The sequence below is a fragment of the Takifugu flavidus genome, chromosome 11 (assembly GCF_003711565.1).
Source record: "Takifugu flavidus isolate HTHZ2018 chromosome 11, ASM371156v2, whole genome shotgun sequence".
NCBI lineage: Eukaryota > Metazoa > Chordata > Actinopteri > Tetraodontiformes > Tetraodontidae > Takifugu > Takifugu flavidus.
Window position 1 is genome coordinate 4,249,936 of NC_079530.1, and position 24,200 is coordinate 4,274,135.

The 24,200-nt window shown below is 46.0% G+C and overlaps 1 protein-coding gene across 2 annotated transcripts in view; it reads right to left on the bottom strand.

Annotated features, from left to right (window-relative positions):
- Positions 1–1,455: 1,455 nt before the first annotated feature.
- The window catches only part of slc30a6 (solute carrier family 30 member 6), a 33,848-nt gene continuing 11,103 nt past the window's right edge, over positions 1,456–24,200 (bottom strand). Inside the window, exons 5-16 of one of the 2 annotated variants that reach the window (XM_057047759.1) lie at positions 21,207–21,266; positions 20,303–20,345; positions 20,045–20,110; positions 18,621–18,701; positions 10,299–10,334; positions 8,611–8,705; positions 6,391–6,439; positions 4,415–4,534; positions 4,230–4,332; positions 3,656–3,703; positions 3,487–3,555; positions 1,456–2,321 (exon numbers count right to left, since the gene is read on the bottom strand). In XM_057047759.1, the coding sequence (XP_056903739.1) occupies positions 1,728–2,321; positions 3,487–3,555; positions 3,656–3,703; positions 4,230–4,332; positions 4,415–4,534; positions 6,391–6,439; positions 8,611–8,705; positions 10,299–10,334; positions 18,621–18,701; positions 20,045–20,110; positions 20,303–20,345; positions 21,207–21,266 (1,364 nt within the window). In that variant the 3' untranslated portion in view covers positions 1,456–1,727. The remainder of the gene's footprint in view (positions 2,322–3,486; positions 3,556–3,655; positions 3,704–4,229; positions 4,333–4,414; positions 4,535–6,390; positions 6,440–8,610; positions 8,706–10,298; positions 10,335–18,620; positions 18,702–20,044; positions 20,111–20,302; positions 20,346–21,206; positions 21,267–24,200) is intronic. The other variant, XM_057047760.1, reaches the window with a different exon arrangement.

A 24,200-nucleotide genomic window follows, 5' to 3' on the forward strand; every position in this document is an offset into this window, starting at 1 on the left:
CTGCACTTCCTGTCCTGTCAATCATCAACAGTACATTTGTGGCAATGCCATCACGGTGCAGCTCATCTATTGACGAACCAGATTCATACGTTTCATGCAGAAACCAGTAACTGACTGGGCAGGGTCTCCTGGTGCCGCTGCACATGTTAACATGTTTCCTACGCAGATGATAGTGATGCTTCAGTGGCTGGTCATCCAAAAGAGCAAAGAGGGGCAACATTCATCACTTCTACTTAATTTTAGTTTGTAAAAATGGTAGCCAACTCATTTAGAACACCCTGGTCAAAACCACAAGTTACCATCCAAGATGACGTACAGCCGGGAAAGCCATAACCGGCAATGCTGTAGTCTGGTGAACCAATCAGAAACTGGATTAATTTGTTTAATGGATAAAACTAGTCCATGGGGTTCTGGACTAAAGCCCCATCAGGCCTCGTTAACAGTCTGAACTCTGGGAAAGTCGGTGGCTTTTCGGCCTATCTTCTTCCTCTCGTTAGACTCCACGCAGCCATGGTGGGGTGCTGGCCCAGAACACAAAAGGGGAGCTGGGGCCCATTGATGGCTCTCAGAGACCAGGCGGGTCCATTAGCATCGGGGTCAGGAGTCTGCGGCCTCCTAACACGAGCTGTCGCCTCAGCTCAGCCTCAGCCCGTAGCGGCCATTATTTTCTGGGCTGCTGAGAACGCGAGGGCAGTGGACTAAAAGATAACATGATTGCAGGGGACAAAGCAATGACCATACGCTAGTAAAGCTGCTCACGTTAGTCAGACGTAGGAGCTGGAGGAGCAAGAACCCTTTTTCTTTCGAAAGAAATCAAATTTCTGATCGACACAATCCTGAAATCAGAACTAAGGGGATGGCTAGCTAGCTAAACCACATCAAATCTTCTAGAGAAGGATCAATAATGGAGGCCTCCAGATGGATAAAGATGATAGATTTCTGGTGGCTAACCATTAAAATTGGAACATTTTTAGCACAGGTCACAACCTTGAGTGGGGTCCACATGTGATGACAGTCAGGTTGTTTTTATCCCGATTCTCTCCCTCTTGACCGAGGACGGAAACACCCCATTACCTCATTTCTTAGAAGATTATCTGTTGGTCTGAGGGGTCTTAAAGAGTGAATTTGTCCCGACAATCGGCTCAAAAAATGGTCTGAAAAAGGAAGCAGCATGAAAAAAAAAACAAGCAAGTTGGGAATGCCTCCAGGATGTTGTGTCTTTATTCTATTTAAAAAATAGTCCCAAGACCACCATCTTCCCTCTCCTTGTATGTCCTCAACATTTTCTGTTGTTTTCCAGTTGTTACAGTAGCATCAAAACACCTGATTTATCTCTGTGTTGGTTCATAAACTGAAAAAACCTTTTATGATTTAGGAAATCCTTATAAATAATGCTTAAACCTAACTATACATGGTTGTGGACAAGATTGATGGTCCTTGTGAAAAACAAAACAATCAAGTTTGAGAAGAGTTTAATACTTTTCACCATGAGTGTGTGTGAGTGGCCCCACAATTATATCAGAACAATAACAAATACTCTGTCTCCATGACAACTGTATAAATACAAACATTGTCATCAGATTGCCAAGTCATAGGTTAAAGGTCACATGTGCAACCTCGGGTTTCTGCTTTTCCTCCTCGTCAGCTGGGATTCAGCTGAACTCTGAAACTCATGTCTGTCGGCGCTGGTCCTGATCTGCGACTGGGTCTGGATGTGGACCAAACGATCACGGTTGGTAATGTCTTTGCTGTAATGGTATGTTGCTGGGGTTGCCTGTACTAAACTGTAAAGACACTGCTGACCCTCCAAAGGAAGTCCTGAAGTTTTCAGATGCAGGAACCCCCAGTCCTCTGTAAGCCGCACCCAGAGCCTGCATGCTGGGCCTCAGCCCGAACCCAGACTGGACCGGGCCCTGATTTAGTCCACCTGTGTAGTGAGATGGTCCGTAGGCGAGTCCCAGGCCATATGGCGGCCTGGGAAGGTGGAGTCCAGAGGTGGCAAGGACCATAGGTGCTACATTTCTTCCTGGGGTCTCAAAGGCAAACTCAGGCAGAGGACTGCTGTGTTTAGATGGTGTGGAAGTCAATGGGTCTGCCACCAGAGGCGGCAAAGAGGCAGCACCTGTGTAGCCTTCAACGGTGGTTTGGTGGGGAGCAGAAACAGGGGAGGACACAGTGCCAGTGAGGAGGGGCCGCATCCAATCGTCCTTAAATATCTGGACCGTCAGTGTGGACACCAATGGCAGCAGCCGGTTAGTGACGTGAGCCAGGACCAGCTGCTCGTTTGCATCACGGCGGATACGAACATGGGCAGACCCAGCCTGGAACAGATGAGAGGAGACAATGGAGACAATGTAGGTGAAACAGCTGAAAAATCATGCTAACAGCAAAGCTAACTTTGATTTCACACAAAATCTAATTCTAATAGTCAAGAGATTCAAATTCTTCAAGCAACAATGACCCAGTAACATAACGGATTGTTATTAGTCCACGATGAGCTCATTCCACACAGTCAAAAGTGACCGGTTTAATTATTACAAAAATCTTTAAAATGACAGAACATCATTAGTATATTTAGTGTTGATGTATGGGACAGATGTGTACCACTCCATATTCTGTGGAAGCTGGCCTAGGCAGACTAACGTCGTTGGCCACACCTAACTTATTTAACTACCATTAATGGTTGTTACTCAACAACAAACGTACATGTTTAAATTATTTGACTCTTATGAGCCGCTGTCACATTTTCTGACCCCAAGCATTCGCGCCATTTTGAGATTGTTTGGATAAAATGAAGGGATCAACACCTCCGATACAGTCATGTGGAATGTGCTTGTGTACTTAGTTACATTACAGTAAGTTACGTTGTTTACTCACGGTAATTCAATTCCAGTAAATTATGTTGTTACAGTAACTTAATTATAGTGAGTTGCAATGTTTAGTTACAGTAATTTAATTACTGTAAGTTTCGCTGTTTAGTTACAGTATTTTTATCACAGTAAGTTATGTTGTTGTTTCCATTATTTCTGTCTTTGAGGATTTAGACACACACACACACACACACACACACACACACACACACACGGGGCAGAAGTGCAACAGAGGGTCAAATCAGTTTGGACAGTTGCTGTTAGCAGACGGACAACAACCGTCGACTAATCGCTAACAACAGTCAGAGCAACAGCAAGCAGAGGCACCAAGGAAACAAGAGACAGAACATCTCCCCCTGCAGGCAGGGACCCATCAAACATTTCTCTGGTGAGGACTTTGGTAAATGGAAGGTTTTGTAAAATACTTTTGTCAACATGTTTGTGGCTCCACTTTAAAGTTCGCCTTCACCTTCAGGGCAGAACCAGGAGAGAGGAAGAACCACAAGGCCACCAGAACATTGGTGGCCACAGGCCAAACAGAAAAAGCTAAGAGAAGAACTGGTGTTGGCCTTTGACCTTTACGATTGCTGCCAAACAGTCAAACCCTGTCACATACCAGAGATCCAAAGCCGACAGTCCAGAAGTGTTCATTCCGAACCTCCAGCACTCCGTCAAGAGTGGACACCTGATCCAGAAGATGAGGGAGAATCAATCATAGTTAATTGATTAAATATCTGGATTAAAGGATGATACATTTGTGGAACTGGAGTGTATGAACGTCTTACCTCCCTGAGCAGTTTGTCCAGTTGACCAATGATGTGGGGGGGTGTGGTCTGTCAACATAACGACAGGGTTAGAATCAGGTCTGAACAATTGGAATCTGGAAGGTTGTGAGCCCTAAATGCAGTTCTGGCGCATCTGGTTTAATCCTACGTGTCTACAGCGGCTCTGTTACGATATGATTCCTCCGAAAAAATACACACAACTCCTATTTTTGCAAGATGGTGGCGACAAGCTCCGCATACGGGACAGGACGTCAGGTGGGAAGAGAAAACAATACACCCGGAAATTTCTCAAAACAAAAACTAGTGTTTACAGTGGTTCAGGTTCAACTGTAGAAGAAGCCACACGTTAAAATATATTTCTATGAAAAATAAACCTGACACACAATAAATAATTTGTCAATTTGACATTTGAGTCAAAATAATGAAATTAAACAAACTAGAGGTCCACAAAACAGAACCCAATAAGGGTATTTTATATTGTACGTTTGGCAGCGGACAGAGGACAGAAAAAGACACACAGCAAACCCGTCCAGACCACAATGGCAACAGTGGATTATCAATGTGAGTCTCTGACCTGCAGCAGCACTTTTCCACTGTAGATGCTCATAGGATACATGGTGCCGAAGGTCATGAGGGCGATGGCGACTGCCGAGGCCGTGTCCACAGCGTTGTAGTTACTGAAAGAACCGGAGATTGTAACCTTGGTGATCATTTATTACCCAGTGAGAGCAGAAGAAATTATCCCGATGAAGAACTTACTTGACTTCTATCAGCATGTATGTGATGCAGAGGGAGAGTGCCCCCGCCACGTTGATCAGGACAAACGGGTTCATGCGGGGCAGCAGCACGCTGCTCAAACCTGGAATGATGCCGCACAGACTGCAGGGGTACAAACCATCCATTAGCCTCATCGAGAGTCACCATCAATAACAAAGTTGCAGAGGAGGGATCATTTCTAGGAGTGATCAGATTATTAATGGATGTCTTGGTTACAGTTCTGCTGCTGCAGCTGGACGGTGGGTGGACATTTGGGTCCATCTGTCAGGCTGCGCCGTCCTCTCTAAGCTGCAGGACCCATGTGTTTATGTTTGTCTTTGGGATTAGGCCTTTAACCCGATCACAATGCCGTAATGGACTTTACGGGACCTGAACTGGATTTGATGGGATCACTGGTGTTTGGAGTCTGAGCTCTGGCCGAACTGGAGGAAGCTGCAGTTCTGATTTACTGGGACCACATTAGCATCTGAAGGTTCTCCTCAAGGTTAGCCTTAATGATTCAGCAGAAGGTTCCCTGTCTCTGCTCAGGAACCTTTCACTTTCTGTCATGGAGCAATCAGGATCTCCAAGTATCCAACTACTACAGATCCTTGGATGAAGACTATAAACTGGAGACCTGGGGTGAGTGTTCATCGAAGACCCAAGTACGAGGATCCATGGAAGCATCAAAGAGCCACACACACCCGCATTATCAGTTCTCGATCAAAGACCCAGGAACAGACAGGTAATTACAAACTTCAAACCCAAACATGTGTTGATCGATCAGTTATTGATGATGGATGGGCCACTTGTTGCCTTCAATGAAACAAAGGGTTAGGGTTATGCGGATGGAGGCGGAGCCTGTTTGCTCCATGGTGTTTGACTCTGACACACGTTGTCTTCCAGACTGTGAAACTGACAGACTGATTGAAAAACAACCCGTTGTCAGGACAACAGCAGCACTCACGACTGACAATGGACAGATTGAGCCAAGAGGAGGAAAGAAAAGTCCAGTTGTGGAAGAGATTGACTATTTCAGCTTCCCCATAATCCCCCTTGATGCATTGATATAATTTAACATGTGACCTTGCGTGTATGTGTGTTAATCCAGAAACATCAGATGGAGAGATTAAAGGACAAATACAAACATCTGAAAGATGGAACCATGTTGGAGAAGCAAGAGCAGGAACCTTTCTGTTGGTCTTGAGTGATTTAGTCTTATCTTTCATCACACAGGAGCAGAATTAGATCTGCTGAAGTGATCAATCATCTGTAATCAGTGAAAAAATCAGACTGAAGCAAGCGCACAAGTATCTAAATCAGGATTTAGCACACACATACACAGACACACACAAACACACAGCAGGTTACTCAGGGCGACAGCCTGGAGATCTGTGCAGCAGAGCTGAGCTGTGATTGGATGAGAGAACAGAAATGAACAGGACGTCCCAGCCTTGTTTCCTCTGTGTGTGTGTGTGTGTGTGTGTGTGTGTGTGTGTGTGTGTGTGTGTGTGTGTGTGTTCTGTATAGCATGCTCTCCTCAGCGTTGTATGTGCAGTCAGTGTGTGCACTGTGATCCAGCGTCCCAGCCTGACCTCAGCAGGGTCTGGAGGCCAACTGCGTTATATAAAATCTGCCTTCAACTTCTTTCTATTAAAATGTGTCTCCTCTGTAAAAAAAACACGATTTACAACTCTGCTGTCATTGTCCTTGTCTTCTTCTGTCATTCCTGTTTGTGTTGCAACAGTTTCTCATGGTCACCAGAGAAACCTGGGCCTCTGTTATGGAATCCCAACCATGTGACAGCAGATGGAAGCGGAGTCTAGTTGAGGAAGGGTTTGCCTGCCCCACTCTTCTGACTGTGACATTATCTGCCAATTATTGTTCTGATAACTATTGTTCACTGACTGTCTGAGGAATCTGGGCCACACAAAAGTGTAACTGGGAGCAGAATGAGTAAAAAGGTGTTAAAGTCTTACCTTCGACTAAGATCGGCCACATGTTCCTGGAGCCAACTGCTGCTGGCCGCTGCAGAAAATCACACCACAGTTTTAAGGTTATTGTCATTGTTAGTACAATTTCCATTAGTGCTGTCACCAGTAACCCAACAGCAAGTCTGTAGGTCAGAGGATCATTTGAAAAATAGTGCTACCTGAACTCGAGGATGAGGCTCCGCCACTTAATACATGCAGATGCTAATGGCACTAATGTCAATTTGTTGCACATAACTGAACCCAGGCAGGAACATGAAACCCCACAATGATATGAATCAGGATCGAAATGAAGAGTTTTACTGTAATACCACATGCTATCAGAGTGGTGATGAACTGACCCCAGACAGCCAATGACATCTCTTGCAAACCTCCAGCTTGTTCCTAATCAGGGGTGTAACAAGTCCTGCAGCAGATCGAGTAAGATCACACACACAGCCCCCACACAGCTTCACCCAAACTATACATTTAGCTGTGACAACTGCACCTAGTGAGGTGATGATGACCAGCAGAGAGTTCAGGAAACCGTTTATCAGGTCTGTAACTTGTGAATATCAAAAAGTTAACTATCACTCATCAGGAAACACAGAACACTCAGGTTTCCTCTAACAACTCCTCCATCCTATCATGGTGAACAAACCGCATCACAGTGAGATGAGGACACGGCGGCGTGGCGCGGCGCCCACTCAGTGTTTAAAAAAAGATGAGCGCTCTCGCTTGACTGTGTCTCTGCGTCTTTAACTGTGGATGACATGGTGGACCCTGGAGGCTCAGTGTCGGGTCAAAGGCCTTTCACATCCCATCCGCCTCAGACCTGGGCTCTCTGTGTGCTGTTGGTGTGTATGTGAGCGCGCGTCTCTGTGTGTATCGGGGGGGGGGGGGGGGGGGGGGTTGTTTTTGCTCGCAGTGTGAGTCAGTCTAAACAAACATTTCAATGGAGTGACTTATTTATGATCTGTGTGGATGACATTAGTGGTGGGGGGGGGGGGGGGGGGAGTGTGTTAGCATGTGCCTGCCCCTCTGGCACACTACATTACCACTGTCTGGAACATGGTTGCATAATGCACTTTTAGTCTAGCTGTGTGTGTGTGTGTGTGTGTTAGTGATATTGTGTTTGTGCGTACTTTCCTCTTCCCATTCCAAAATGTCAGATGTTAAGTGATGTTGAGACTGCTGCAGACAGCTGACACACAGACACACACAGAGACAGACACACACACATTTGACCTCATTCAAGACTTTTCAGCATGAATCAGTCAGAGAAGAACCACTTTTTTGTCCACATAAAAATGTTCCTGTAGATAAAAATAGAACTACTTCTGTGATTTATGTTCTGCTGATTAAAATCACTAAAGAAATTCTGCAGTTGGAATTATTAAAAAGATCTTGAGATCTTTATGTTTTCAATAATTCTGTTAATGCTTCTTCTGCTCTCTCAGTTCTGCTCAATTTGCTGCATTATTCCATCGTTGAATTGTGTCTTTCTGGACATTTTATTGGGAATTCCAGGACAAAGGGAGACAGACAGATGTGGACAGCTGCGAGAGAAACTAATCTTCCTCACAGGTTATCATATGAAGGTCCACAAGGCTCCAGTTTGGAACCTTGACAAATGAGTTTATCAAAGATCTGACAGGTGACCTCGTTGGAGGAAGACAACAGGAAAGTTGAGGGACAACTGAAGATCAGTTGTAAAACCATCCAGGTCAACATGATTCACGCGGCTTTATAGATGGTCCATCCAGTCAGTAAGCGAGAGCACGTGCTCCTGACCGGCTCTGGTTAGGCCCACACAAACTTTGTGTCTCAGTGTGCTGAAGGTTGGCAGCATGTCTGACAGGTGTGCCGCAGGAAAATCCAGTTTATATGTTGCATGACAACACACATGAGATGTCCCACCAATGCAAACATACCAAAAGAAATCTTCTGAAATTAATTTGCAAAGCTGTGTTGTCATAGTTTGAGACGCACCAACTGTTTGGTTTTAGAACTTATTGATTTGGAGTAATTAATTGGGGACCAAGCCCTAAGCCTTCCCTGTGCTTCTCATTTATTAAGCAACGACTGTTTTTCAATAATCTCCTAAAATATAACAAAGACAAATTGTTGCTGTTCCCCAGTGAGTTGGGAGGATTTATCAATCCCACAGTCAGCAGCAAAAACATCAGTCCAGGATGAGCATCCAGTGATACAAGGTGCCGAATTTACCTTCAGACACATAGGAGAAGGGTTTGTTCCGGACAGACAGCAGCGTCAACAGGTGGAAGAAGAGCGCCACGAAGGTTCCCACCAGCAGACGACCCCTGCAGAAAGAACCACACATCTGACATCACGGTAACAGGCTAGCAACTGACCTCAGGGCTAATTATTTAATCTCCAGAAATACCCCAATATCAGCATTTTAACCAGATAAAAATTATACTTCTTATAGTTAAATAGTTTTTATTCATAAAAAGCAAAAAAAAAAAATTATAGATTAATCTTATCGCAACAATGAGGAACCATCTGCCGACCTCTCCCGTTCCCAGCACTTTTTAAAGTATACTGGAGAAACTGTTTTGTTCCAGTAAACTTACCCCCCCCCCACACCCCCCAAAGGGATAATTTGCCCATGGAAGCACCTGGAATAAATCCGAATTGCCTTTGGACCAAGATCAGGATGATAGCCACACAAATCTGAAGTTGGTGTCATCCAAATTCCACAAAAACACTAGACACTAACTTTAAAAGTCCCCCCTCAGCTACTAAGCAGCCCCTCATCCGCATCACAACAAACCAGGGAGAGACAGAGTGGTTCTGACATCAGATTCTGTTGAGCAGACCACCAACAACCCCATTGGTAGCATGCCTGCTCAACCGTCCTCCACCCACCATTAACAGCCATCACACATCACTAACTCATCACAGGGAGAAAACAGGTGCTGCATAACATCAACGGCAGGAGGGCTTCTGGTCCGGCTGGAGTCTCAGGCTGAACTCTGAGTGCATGTGCACGCAGTTAGCAGCTGTCTTCACTCAGTACCTTTACATGCCCAGTTTAATCCACCTATGCTCATAAAGGGACTCTTGTGTCTTATCTGAATATGTTCCTTGTTCCAGTTTATACGCAATGGAGAAAGTGGGATAAGTAAGGGGAACCTGTCCTCCTAAACACTAGGGTACGATATGCATCTTTACAGCCCCTTTATGGTTGATGTGTTACAGCCCACAATAACCAAGTGTAGTTAGGGGGCAGAGCAGCATCTCTAAAAACAGGATGATGACTAATGCTACGGCTTCCTTACTGACTGTGCAGTTCTCTTTTGCCAGCATGAGGTGGTAGCTCATGAGCCCTGCTGGAACCAAGGAGCAAGACTAACAAAATATCCTACTTGCACTTTTCTGTTCTTTACTTATTTTTTTTATTTGATTATTTAATGGAACCAAAGATATCACCTCACCACCGTCCAAAACATCTCACACACACACTACAAATCAGTCAAAGTTAGTTCAGGTTTGTTACTGAAACAATGAAAATGAAAATATTAGATATGAACATGTCAGGAGGGGGTTCCTCCAACAAACATCCTGTTACCTCCACCAATTTACCTGGTTCCCAGCAAGTATGTGCGTGTGTTTGTATCTGTTCGTGCATGTGCGATTAATGCAGAACCATTTCATAAATCATTAAAACTACCAGAGTAATGAAGTGTTAATTAACTATTAAAGTCAAATGTGAGCTTTGTTCTTTACCTGCTGACAGAATCAGTTGTTTGCTCCTCCCCTAGTAATGATGTTGATGCATTTCATTCACTCACGCTCTGTCAGACTGTGACAACAATCAGACGCGCACGTGTGTGTGTGTGTGTGTGTGTGTGTGTGTGTGTGTGTGTGTGTGTGTGTGTGTGCGCACTTACGTATGGACCTCAGGCTGCTCCATGAAGCGTTCCACGCTGACAAACAGAAACAATGTCAATGACACTAGTCAGGTGGGATTACCGAGTGTGTGTGTGAGAGAGAAAATTAAAGAGGACAAGGAGCCTACAGAAGCGCCTTTCCCACCAGCTAAAAAGCCCTTTTAAACCTGTATCATCAGCATTTGATGACAGTATTGTGACAGGTATGGTATGGACCCCAGTGCAGTACACAACAGGCAAAGAACTGCTGATCAGTTAACAGGTTTATTAACTGCAATCTGGCAAACAACGGACAGTTCGAGAGCGGGGCAGTGGACTTGGTCGCGGCAGGCAAAAAGTAACCGGGAGGCAGGCAGAATCAGGCAAACAATCCATAGGGAGACTGGCTGAGCTTGACAGCTGGCTGACAGGATTAATTTACCGGGGGTCAGGCAGAACAGGCAGGGTCGATTCCGGGAAGACAGGCAGGTAAACGCTGGAAGGTCATGCATAGCAGAGACAATCTGGCACTGAGTGAGTGTGAGGCTGGAGAATATATACTGGTAGGTGAACTGATTGATGAGTGAGGGCAGGTGTGTGATCAGTGACTGAGAGCAGGTGTGTGATCAATGACTGAGAGCAGGCGTGTGATCAGAGGGTGTGGTGTGAGCAGGGGAGTGGAAAAGAACTGAGTCCATGGGCTGGAGCAGAGTGTGACAAGTATGAACATTAAAATATCAGCATTTAGACCGCTTCACCCTATAATTGACCTGGCTTTTATGGGTTCGGCACACCATGACCCGGGTACTTCCGCTGATATTGGGCTCTAATCATAACCCCTAACCCCTGCTCCCTTAATCACAACACAGCACAACACACACGAAGAGTCTGTCCCTTCACCCAACCACAATCACATGATCCCACCTGATCTAGCAAAAACAAAGATGAAACATGACAGCAAGTGGCAAACACAGTTGAAACAACCAGCCCAATTATCTTTATGTGTGTTCCTCACTTTAGGGAGGAAATACGGCCGGAACTGAACAGAAAACAGGACTTCTTGTGGATTCAGAATGTCTCATCTGGTTTTTCTCCAAGAGACAATGTTCGACATCATGATGTCCGTGATCTAATGATCTCACATAAATATCCAATGATGATCTAATGATCTAATGTAGAGATCTTATGATCTACTGATGATCTAATGATCTCATGTAGAGATGTAATGTTGATCTAAGGATTGCATGTAGAGATCTAATGATAATCTAATGATCTCAGGTAGAGATCTAGTAAAGATCTAATGATCTCATGTGGAGATCTAATGATGATCTAATGATCATATGTAAACATCTAATGACCTCATGTAGATATCTAATGATTATCTAATGATCTCGTGTAGAGATGAAATGTTGATCTAAGGATTGCATGTAGAGATCCAATGATAATCTAATGATCTCATGTAGACATTTAATGATCTTGCGTAGACATCTAGTGATAATTTATTGCAGTCATTCTTAACCATAGGGTAGGCATCATGATCTAATTATCTCACATTGAGATCTAATGATGTAATGATCTCACATAGAGATCTAATGATCTCAAATACAGATCAAATGGTCTCAGGTAGAGATCTATGGGTGATCTAATGATCACCTATTTTATGTAGAAATCTAATGATCTCATGTAGAGATCTAATTATCTTGTGTAGACATGTAATGTTCGAATAATTTAATGCAGTCATTCTCAACCATGGAGCTGCCATCGTGATCTAATGATCACACAGAGATCTAATGAAGATCTAATTATTTATTAATAATCTAATGATCTCATTTAGAGATCTAATGATCTCATTATCTCACAGTTCTAATGATGATCTAATGATCTTTTGTAGAGATCTAATGATCTCATATAGAAATCCAATGATGATCAAATGTAAAGATCTAATGATCTCATGTAGAGATCAAATGATGATCTAATGTTGAGATTTAATGATCTAATGATCTCATATACCCCTCCCTGGGCTGCCACCTTATCGTGGTGGAGGGGTTTGCGTGTCCCAATGATCCTAGGAGCTCCGTTGTCTGGGGCTATATGCCCCTGGTAGGGCCACCCATGGCAAACAGGTCCTAGGTGAGGGACCAGACAAAGCGTAGCCCAGGACCCCCTAATGATGCTGAACAACATTGGTGCCAAGTTTCCCTTGCCCGGATGCGGGTCACCGGGGCCCCCTCCTGGAGCCAGGCCTGGGGGTGGGGCACGTTGGCGAGCGCCTGGTGGCCGGACCTCTACCCATGGAGTCCGGCCGGGCGCAGCCCGAAGAGGCAACATGGGACCCCCTTCCCGTGGGCTCACCACCTGCAGGAGGGGCCAAGGGGGTCGGGTGCATTGTGTTTTGGGTAGCAGCCGGAGGCAGGGACCTTGGCGGTCTGATTCCCGGCTGCACAAACTGGCTCTAGGGACATGGAATGTCACCTCTCTGGTGGGAAAGGAGCCTGAGTTGGTGCGCGAGGTTGAGAAGTTCCGACTAGATATAGTTGGCCTCACCTCGACGCACGGCAAGGGCTCTGGAACCAGTCTTCTTGAGAGGGGTTGGACTCTCTACCACTCTGGAGTTGCCGATGGTGAGAGGCGACGAGCAGGGGTGGCAATTATGGTTGCTCCCCAGCTCAGTGCCTGTGTATTGGAGTTTACCCCGGTGGATGAGAGGGTAGCCTCCCTTCGCCTTCGGGTGAGGGGACGGATCATGACTGTTGTTTGTGCCTATGGTCCAAACGGCAGTTCAGCGTATCCACCCTTTTTGGAGTCCTTAGAGGGAGTGCTGGAGAGAGCCCCTTCTGGGGGCTCCCTCGTCCTCCTGGGTGACTTCAATGCTCACGTTGGCAATGACAGTGTAACCTGGAGAGGTGTGATTGGGAAGAACGGCCCCCCTGATCTGAACCCGAGTGGTGTTTTGTTATTGGACTTCTGTGCTCGTCTCAGATTGTCCATAACGAACACCTTGTTCAGACATAAAGGCGTCCACATGTGCACTTGGCACCAGGACGCCTTAGGCCGCAGATCGATGATCGACTTTGTGGTTGTGTCATCGGATTTGCGGCCGCATGTTCTGGACACTCGGGTGAAGAGAGGGGCGGAGCTGTCAACTGACCACCACCTGGTGGTGAGTTGGCTCCGATGGTGGGGAAGGATGCCAGACAGACCTGGCAGGCCCAAACGTGTTGTGAGGGTCTGCTGGGAACGCCTGGCAGAGTCCCCTGTCAGAAGGAGCTTCAACTCACGCCTCCGGGAGAGCTTTGACCATGTCCCGGGGGAGGCGGGGGACATTGAGTCCGAGTGGACCGTGTTCCGTGCCTCCATTGTTGGGGCAGCTGACCGGTGCTGTGGCCGCAAGGTGGTTGGTGCCTGTCATGGCGGCAATGCCCGAACAAGGGATGCCGTCAAGCTGAAGAAGGAGTCGTATCGGGCCTTACTGGCCTGTGGGACTCCTGAGGCAGCAGATGGGTACCGGCGTGCCAAGCGGAGTGCAGCTACGGCGGTTGCCAAGGCAAAGACTCGGGCATGGGAAGAGTTCGGTGAGGCCATGGAGAACGACTTTCGGACGGCCTCGAAAAGGTTCTGGACCACCATCCGGCGTCTGAGGAGGGGGAAGCAGTGCACTGTCAACACTGTGTATAGTGGTGATGGTGTGCTGCTGACCTCAACTCGGGATGTTGTGGATCGGTGGAAGGAATACTTCGAGGACCTCCTCAATCCCACCAACACGCCTTCCAGTGAGGAAGTAGGGCCTGGGGACCTGGAGATGGGCTCTCGTATCTCCGGGGCTGAAGTTGCCGAGGTAGTTAAAAAACTCCTCGGTGGCAAGGCCCCGGGGGTGGATGAGATCCGCCCAGAGTCCCTTAAGGCTCTGGATGTTGTAGGGCTGTCGTGGTTGACTCGACTCTGCAACATCGCGTGGACATCGGGGGCAGTGCCGCTGGATTGGCAGACCGGGGTGGTAGTCCCTCTTTTTAAGAAGGGGGACCGGAGGGTGTGTTCCAACTATAGGGGGATCACACTCCTCAGCCTCCCTGGTAAGGTCTATTCAGGGGTACTGGAGAGGAGGGTCCGCCAGATAGTCGAACCTCGGATTCAGGAGGAGCAATGTGGTTTTCGTCCTGGGCGTGGAACAGTGGACCAGCTCTACACCCTCCGCAGGGTCTTCGAGGGTGCATGGGAGTTTGCCCAACCAGTCCACATGTGTTTTGTGGACTTGGAGAAGGCATTCGACCGTGTCCCTCGGGGGGTCCTGTGGGGGGTCCTCCGAGAGTATGGGGTGTCGGGCCCGCTGATACGGGCTGTCCGCTCCCTGTACGATCGGTGCCAGAGTTTGGTCCGAATTGCTGGCAGTAAGTCGAACTCGTTTCCGGTGAGGGTTGGCCTCCGCCAGGGCTGCCCTTTGTCACCGATTCTGTTCATAATTTTTATGGACAGAATTTCTAGGTGCAGTCATGGTGTTGAGGGGATCCGGTTTGGTGACCTCAGGATCGCGTCTCTGCTTTTTGCGGATGATGTGGTCCTGTTGGCTTCATCGGCCCGTGACCTCCAACTATCACTGGATCGGTTCGCCGCCGCATGTGAAGCGGCTGGGATGAGAATCAGCACCTCCAAATCCGAGGCCATGGTTCTCGACCGGAAAAAGGTGGAGTGCCTTCTCCGGGTAAAGGAGGAGATCCTGCCCCAAGTGGAGGAGTTTAAGTACCTCGGGGTCTTGTTCACGAGTGAGGGAAGAATGGAGCGGGAGATCGACAGGCGGATCGGTGCGGCGTCCACAGTAATGCGGACTCTGCACCGGTCCGTTGTGGTGAAGAGAGAGCTGAGCCGAAAGGCGAAGCTCTCGATTTACCGGTCGATCTTCGTTCCTACCCTCACCTATGGTCATGAGCTTTGGGTAATGACCGAAAGAACAAGATCACGGGTACAAGCGGCTGAAATGAGCTTCCTCCGTAGGGTGGCTGGGCTCTCCCTTAGAGATAGGGTGAGAAGCTCTGCCATCCGGGAGGAGCTCGGAGTAGAGTCGCTGCTCCTCCGCGTTGAGAGGAGCCAGATGGGGTGGCTTGGGCATCTAGTCAGGATGCCCCCTGGACGCCTCCCTGGTGAGGTGTTCAGGGCATGTCCCTCCGGTAGGAGACCCCCGGGGAGACCCAGGACACGTTGGAGAGACTATGTCTCTCGACTGGCCTGGGAACACCTGGGGATCCCTCCGGATGAGCTGGAGGAGGTAGCTGGGGAGAGGGAAGTCTGGGCTTCTCTCCTTAGGCTGCTGCCCCCGCGACCCGACCCCGGATAAGCGGTAGAGAATGGATGGATGGATGGATGGATGATCTCATATAGAGATCTAATGATGACCCAATGATCTAATGATGATCCAATCATCTAATGGTGAGCCACTGATCTAATGATGAGCCAATGATTTAATGATGATCTAATGATGTCACATGGAGATCTAATGATCTAAGGATGATCGGATGATTAATAATCTCTAAGTGCTCTAATGAGTGCGGCGGAAACACTGAAGCAAAACTACAAGAAGGGAGCAAAATGGGTTATCTCTTGAAGCTGTATGACCTCAAGATCCTCACAGTGTAGAAAGGGAAAGATTTCAATACTCATGAAATTAAAAGATGAGGTTTGTTCCTGAACTCACACCATGTTTCAATGCTGTCATGCTGTTGGGGCCACATCACAGCAAAAATACTTGCTAAAATGCATCTTGGGCCCCTATTGGTAGATTTGGACAAATGATGACTCCATTGAATTAATGAATTTCTGAGACTCAACAGTCCTTGTGGAGCCTCTGCATTAATTTGACGTGTCAATTCAATAGCACTCGGTTCGCAGACTTCTGCTATTTTTAGACATAAATTCAAGTTGGCTCACATAAATTTCGATGTTTGGATTAGAATCACTGCATCACTGGCTATTCTACTGGTGCCCCGACAATTATGTGGCCTTTGTAGACTGGCACCATTTTAGAGGGAAACCTGATCCGTCCCTCTCATTGGTAGTAATTTGGATATTTTTAGAAGATGCACAGCAATATGAGCATTCACGGTCTGGGTTAGAAGCCCTCAAAACACTGGAAGCGTTCTGTCTTCTGAAATGGCTCTGTTGGGTTCCAACTCTCTGGCGTTCTGAAGCCCTCTTCAGAAATACGCACAACTTGCTAGATGGGAGAATGCAATGCAACAATCTTGCACAGCACAGAGCATGTGGGACAGGTGAAAATAAAACATCTCGTAAATTTTCCTAATAAAAAATTCCCAGTTTACAGTGTCAACTGTGCAAAAGGGACCCAGTCTGAAGTAGCAAGAAATAACCATGATAGCTAGTAAATAATCTATCAATCCAACATTAGAGTAGAAATAATTACATTTTACAAGTAAAGACACAAATATGTGACCAAAATGCATGTCATCTATCAACATGATGACGTAGGTGTCACAGCCCCATTTCCCCAGTTCCCTCCTGTCCCTCTGCCCTAGTAATTTTCCACTCTCCCCTGCCTCTGCTCCACTCTACCTGCCAGCCATTCCCACCCCATCAGCTCATCTCCACTCACCTGCAAGCACAGCTGCAGCTTATTCCCAATCAGCCCTGTTTATAAGCCTCCCCTGCACTCTCAGTCTTTGACAGATTGTTCTTCTGCCTTGATGCAAGACTTTCCAATGTTGTTTCCCTGCCGGATTACCCGTTACCAACCCTGCCTGTCTTCATTCTGCCTGCCTTGCCTGTTCCCTGGACAACCTACCTGCTTTCTGCCCCTGACTACGACTTCTGCCTCAGCGTTTCTGGTTCCTGTCTGCTCACCTGGTTTTGACTTCTCCGCCTGGCCCCGACTTCGCTGCTGCTCGTCCCCAGTCTGCTCCGCTACATTGTCAGCCTCATCTCCTGTAAGCCCCTTTCTGTCACTACTGCCCGCTGTCAGCGGAACTGCACGGTTCCAAGGATTTACATCCTTCCCCCTTGGTTCCACATTCCGGCTCTGCTCGACCCACTCCCCGAGCCTGCAACCCATAGACTTTGTGCGGCCCCTGAGCCCGAAGAACGGACTATTTCCTGTTTCCTTGTCTGCCTGAGTTCCTGTCTGCCCGTGTGTTAAAAGTCATTACCACGGTCCAGCTTTCCAGAGTGCTGCATTTGGGTCCAAATTGCGCCCGTCACAGTAGGTGCCTGAGAAATCCATGTTTGAGCACACGTGGGCTGGGTGGTGATGCGAATGAAGTCTCAAGAAGCTTTGAGATGAAAGATGCAATGTCGTCATCATCACACCTTTACCTGTGCCTGAACACTGCCAGATCAATGGTGGACAGCATGCACATCAGCGAGTCCATAATCAGCCCTATTGTTTCATACTTTTGGCCCTTTTGCAACTTTTCCAAGTGCAGCACAGATTGAACAATGTCCAAGTGTTAATTGAGCCAAAGAAAAAAGAATTTGTGACTAATCTGGAGAGATGGTAACTGTCCTGTTAACAGTGGAGGACACCAGTGCAGCAGCTTGCTGGTAGCTGGAGACACTTGGCAGGTTTAGCCAGTTCTTAGTGCGATATTACTTGGCAAAGTTTGTAATTAGGCCTCTTAGCGTGTCCCAGGCTACTAAACTTACCATCAATAACTGTGAGCAGCACAGAACTTGAAATCATGACCTACTTCAAGTATGAGCTTCCTTAAAAGATTGAGACCATGTGAGATACCTTTCATAATGCAGGTGACTGTCATCCCGCTAAATTATCTAAAGATCAATTGCAGGGTCATTCAACGTGGGATGAAAATGCTGCCACAACCCTTTTGGAGGGTATGTCAACTCCTTCAGCCCTCCAGAGAGTTTCTGCTCCAAAAATAGCATCAATCAAAAAAAATCTTATACAAACTGCAGAATTAAAAGAACATGCAAAAGGCCACTGGTTGCTAGGGGCTTGGAACCCAGGCCTGCTGTGACCATGGTGTGAGCTGACTACTAACAACTAACCACCATCACAATGTAAACAAATTAAACTTATTGAACTGTAATCTTAAAATAAAACTCAAATCTGGAATTTTGGATTTTATTGTATTTCAGAATATTTTATGAAGAATGACCGAAGGCCCATGCAGAGTAGTATATTGCTTAGAAAATATTGAGTTTTGCTGTTTTGGCAAGTCAAATGAAGAAAATTTTAATTGAGAGGGAGAGAAACAAAGAGACAGAGAAAGAGAGAGCGTGAGAGACAGAGAGGTTTCTGTCTGGAAGGAAATGTTCTGAAAACAATAGGACCCACATTTGTGTGAGAGTGAGAGAGAGACACACACACACACACACACATACCTCTCCTTCAGGATGAACAATGCTCCCAGCTGGACCAGAACCGTGGAGGCAAAAACAGCCAAAACCTCAAGTCTTTCAAACCTGCAGAGGAAACACAGAAATGCTCTCTTACACTTTGTTTCCAGGCTTGGGTGGTATTGTGGGTAACGTTTAGTGAGAAACAGTGCTGGGATATTTCCTTTGAGCTTCTTAGCTTGGGAGCTACCAGGTTACCTTGAACCCCCTCCCACAAAGTGGTTTTGTTGGTCAGGAGTTCATGAAACAAAGGTGATTGTTGCTGTCAACACTGACCCTCATGCACTTCATACTAAATTTCTGCTGGTGGACCCACCATGAGCCAAAAACAAGTGACACCAAGCAAAGATCATGCTACTGTTTTGTTGGACCACCTTCAGTTCTGATCAGGACACAGTCCCTCTAACATTGTTCCCATAAGCTTCTGGAATGTCACAGATTTATTTCCATCCAATGCTGCATTCATTTTTAACACAGATCTTGTAGGGGGTGTTGAGGACTGGACTGTGGTGGCCCATCCATGTGTGAAATGATATCATCAACCACTCTTTCATTATCTGAGCCCCAGGAATCCTGGAATTGTCATCTGGGAATATGCCCACATCATCAGGGAAAAAGACCTCAACTGATGGAAGAACCTGGTCATTCCGTATCTTTAGGTAGTCAGCTGACCTCATTCTTTGGACCCATAATGTTGCTTAACCTGGGCCTGAGGACTTGCAGCAGCTCCAGCTCAGATTTCTGCACACGTGTGTGTGTATATGTTTGTAAAAGATTACTACCGGCATCGGTACTCAGTATCTGTTAGTACTCAAGAGTGATTGCTCATACTCAGACTAAAAAAAGTGGTATCCCTACTATTACTATTGCTGCTGTATTACTACTATTATCAACTTCTTAACCACTTTATCCTTTTCAGGGTCACGGGGAGTATCCACGATGGGCAAAGGTAGGATCACTCCAGGAGGATGACCTATATGGGCATTTGTGGGTTCGGTACTTTGCCCAAGGGCAGTGCTCTGAAGGTGTTCTGGCACCTTCCCCTACAACTAGAACACCTTCCATGTTTTGTCTGTACTGGGGCAGAGAATCCCTCGTTTCTCAGCCCAGTTCCCAACAGACTGAGCAACTATTACTATTATTATTACTGCTATTATTATTTCTACTATTACTGCTGCTGTTATTGTTACTGATATTATTGTATTTACTGATAAAATTCTTGTTATGATTTAGTCGAAATCTTTGTCAGGCATGTGAAACCCGATTTGTCTCTACTAGACCCAAACATTCTGCTGGACCGTCTCAGATGACTCCACATTTTTACACTCAGACAGGAGGAACAAAGTCAGACATGCATCAGCAGAAAAGATCAACCTATTGATTTTCTTATTTGGTTTTAGAGAACTTACCCAAAGGAGAAGAGCTGGGTGGGTTTCTTCATGGTCACCCAGTAACTGATGAGACATGTGATCAGGCTGCAGGTCACAGGGAAGAAGAGGAGGAGGAGGAGGATGGAAGTGAAGGCAGAAACAACAGAAGTTGCTTCAATTTCTTACATTTAATCTATTTTTTTCCTGAGTGACAGTTCTCTGATGCAGTGTTGTTAGATTTAAAATCACAAATAATTGGACTAATTTCTGACTGCAAGGTCACATGATCAGACACACCTGAACAGGTCAAAGATGGTCAGGTACGTGTAGGCTGTCAGAGCTGAAATGACAAATGAAAAAAACATGAACAGTTTACTGATCAATACAGAAACAGGCTCATTATTCAAGCAACACAGACTTTTGATTATCAGAATATAGATTAAAGAAGTGAGCTCATAGTTCTATCCCCCCCACTGACATCTAGTGCTCCACAGATATGACAAGCAAGAACAGATGAAAGGAAACAGGGTAGCTCTAATCACACATAACACACAAACATGTCAACTGAATAGTGCAAGTAGCATGTAAAAGTAAAAAACTTGTGCCCTTCTACAGCAGCACACAAGCTAATTGATGGCAAAGGGAGGGTGCACAGTCTGAAACAGACTGGCTGAAGAACTGATAACCTGAAAACACACTTTCACCTTAACGCCAAAACTTGAGCCCCTGACAGCACTCACTCACAATCAGTCCCAACAGGATGTCACATATTTGTGAGGTTTAGCTGTATGAACTAGATTGATAAAAATTGATTAGTGATCAGTCAGCTTATCCAAGTAAGATCTCTGCGTTGACTGGACTTGTTAAGGTTTTTCTTGAAGATGTTTAGCTTTCTCTCCGGAAGGCTTCTTCAGCTCAGAACTGAAGATCTTACTTGGATAACTATGACCTGGATGATTGTGAATCTACACAGACATCAGTCAGATTTTCTCACTCTGATGTGTCTCTGAAAGTGTCCACACGTGCGTCTTCTGGTGGACAACTGATTAACAACCCCATAAATTAGCCGAGTAGTCAGACCCCGCCCACACCGCCACGGCCCATCGTCTGTCTGTCTGATTACTTCCTCTAATCGGGTTCTGCTGTGGGATTGTGTGGATTAGAGCAGCTTTGTGCCAACAGGAACATTGTGTTTCCTAACCATTGACGTCCATGTTGGCCAACCTCACACCATATAATCCACTGGGGGTTGGGAGACACACTGAATGAATGAGGGACAGTTAAGAATGGATGAGAGAGAAGACAGCAGGACAGAGGAGGACAAATATCAAACCATGTGAAAGTTATCTGTCAATCATCGCAGATATAAATTAAATCGATAAAACTCAGCTCAGCTGTTCAATGTCCAGTTATTTGATCTGATGATCAATAGTCAACAATCACTAATCAATCAGCTTTGGTTTCATCCCGCGGAGCCAAAAACAAACAGAAAATAGGAAAACTGATAAACACTGAAGCAGATCAATAACTGGGCTATAGTTTCCCCTTTACTGGGTTAGGCTTACACACACTCACACAGCGATATACACACAGACATACACACACACAAACTAAAAGCTTTTATTGAGCACTTCAAATGCTGCGGTGAGGAGGAGAAGGAGGAAGATGGAACATAACCCAGTTGATACTGCTGACCAATGAGGATGGAACATGAGACCGGACCCATGCACGCACACAAACAAATCGGGTCCACACACACAAATTGGGCACCTGACTGGAGACACAAGCCTCAGGATGAAAAGATCCAAGTGATCCATCAATGACATTGCTGTATTTGTCATGTTGAAAACATTTAATAAATTAATAAATGATTATGTCATCAGCAGAAAAAGATGCCTTCCTGTTATGTATTAAGAATTTATTGAGTCAGTTCAATCACTACATTTTCAAGAAGTGTAGAAATGAGATTTTACTTGTGTCTGACATGTTCACCATGAATAAATAAATCTCTGACATGTACAGCACGCCACTGCTAGTCAAAATTAAACTGAAGCAAACTTGGGTCGATTATGGAGTCACTAATGATTTTTGATCTCCACATGGGACACATGAAGCAGCTGGTGTTGACATGTTAAACCAGACATGTTGCTGCTTCCCCCTCCTGTCCACCCTCTACTATGACCCTTAATCCTCAAGCCTCGTCCCCTCTGCTGATAAGCAGTGATGAATAAAGAGTTTACAAAGGCAGGCTTAGGAATGTCCCCTGAGCTGGACCCAAGCCTGTCCATATCAGAGGCTTGCATCAAGAGGTCATTCAGCAGAAACCTGATCTGAGGTCCACCAACAGTTTCCATTGGTCTTGTACTGGGTGGTAACTGGGCTGTGAGGGTAAAAGAAGAGGAAGACATTTCATACAGAGGCCAAAGTAGGAACTATGAAGGCTGGGATGGTGGCATGGAAAGGTGGAGAGCTGCTGGACATGATGGAGAGGAGGACGGTGCCCAGTAGACAAGGTGGGATGGTAGCAAGGCTAGGGGTTTAGGAGCAGAGCTGTCCCAACACGTATGGGTATTCCAATAGTACATACTAAACACAGTACTTTTAGCGGCTTTTCCGATACAGTACTAGGGCTGAGCAGGTACTGGTTTAGCACAGGCTGTTTATCTTTGGTCCACACTACCATGCTAGGAGGAAGGCTGTACACCAGTTGGTTAATGCCATCTCGGGGACGGCTAAGTTAGCCATATGGAAGACCAGGAAGAACCCGGTGATAGGTTAGGGGTCAGAGGACGTGGTGGCCATGATGACTAGACTGCTGGCAGCTCGGCTCAGGGTGGAATTTAATTTTTATAAACTGACAGAACAAATTAATACATTTAGAGACATCTGGGGAGTCAGAGACATCGTATGTTCAGTTAGGGAAAATTATTTAATTTAGATTTTTTGACAGGTCTCCAATGTCTCCCTCTGAAATGAGTAAATAAATGTCAATGTAAATAATACATGTAAATAATGGTATTGTTAAATCTCTCTCTCTCTCTCTCTGACTGAAGTGGTGTGTGAAAGAAAGAAAGAAAGAAAGAAAGAAAGAAAGAAAGAAAGAAAGAAAGAAGAAAGAAAGAAAGAAAGAAAGAAAGAAAGAAAGAAAGAAAGAAAGAAAGAAAGAAAGAAAGAAAGAAATGGGTGAAATGGAGGTTGATCAAACCTTTATGGGGAATGTGAGGGGAAGACAAGAAAAAAATAGTTTACCCAATGAGATTACAATGGAAGACATAGTAGATGAAAACACTATTATCATAAATAGTAAGCGGAAAAAGCCAGCCAAGAAACGGCAGGGGGGAGAGAAGGTCCAACAGAGCCTCTCTGAAGCGGAGGAAGAGTCTGAGCTGACTCTCTCCCATTTTACTCTGTGGGGAAGATCAGAAAGTTTTTATCTGACACCAAGGGTCAAAGGGCAGTGAAGACTGAATGTTTCTTCCCTGATTTGAATGGTTTTATAAGATCGGTAAATCGTTTTAAAAAGGAAAATGTCTTTTCAGAGCAGGAGGTCTATAGACTCAAAAAGCTGGTCACCAAGGCCAAGGCTGCTCTGATTGAAGATGTTGGCTAGTGTTTCTTCTTTTTAATGACGATGCACATTTTATCCCGTTTTTATTTGTTCTCTCACTTCGAGGTTCATCATAAACATCAAGATTGGGACTCTAAATATCAATGGAGCTTGCTCTGATACCAAGCGAGCTTCCCTGTTTCAGCTGTGCCGGCTGAAAAGAACGTCGCCATAGCCAGCCTCTTGGGCATCACAGCACAGGGGGCGCTGGTTCGCTCTCGCTACATGAACGCCTCCATGATGGATACCCCGTCCAAGATCTTCTTTAGTTTTGAACAGAAGAATGGCCAGAGGAAGGTTATCCACTGCCAGCGTGTTGACGATGGCTCCAACATCACCGAGACTGCTGGGATCAGAAGACACGCCACTTGTTTTTATAAGGAACTTTTTAAAAGTGACATGGTGGAGGATCCAGAGCTGGAGACAGAGTTCTTGTCTGACCTTCCTCAGGTGGGAGAGTCTTCAAGCAAGCTTCTCTCAGCTGACCTGACTTCACCCTGGCGGGCCAAACTAGCCCTGGGGGAAGAGGTTCGGCCTGAGTGGATGAGCTTCTACAAACCCCCTCTCTCCAAGGAAGTGGCTGACTTC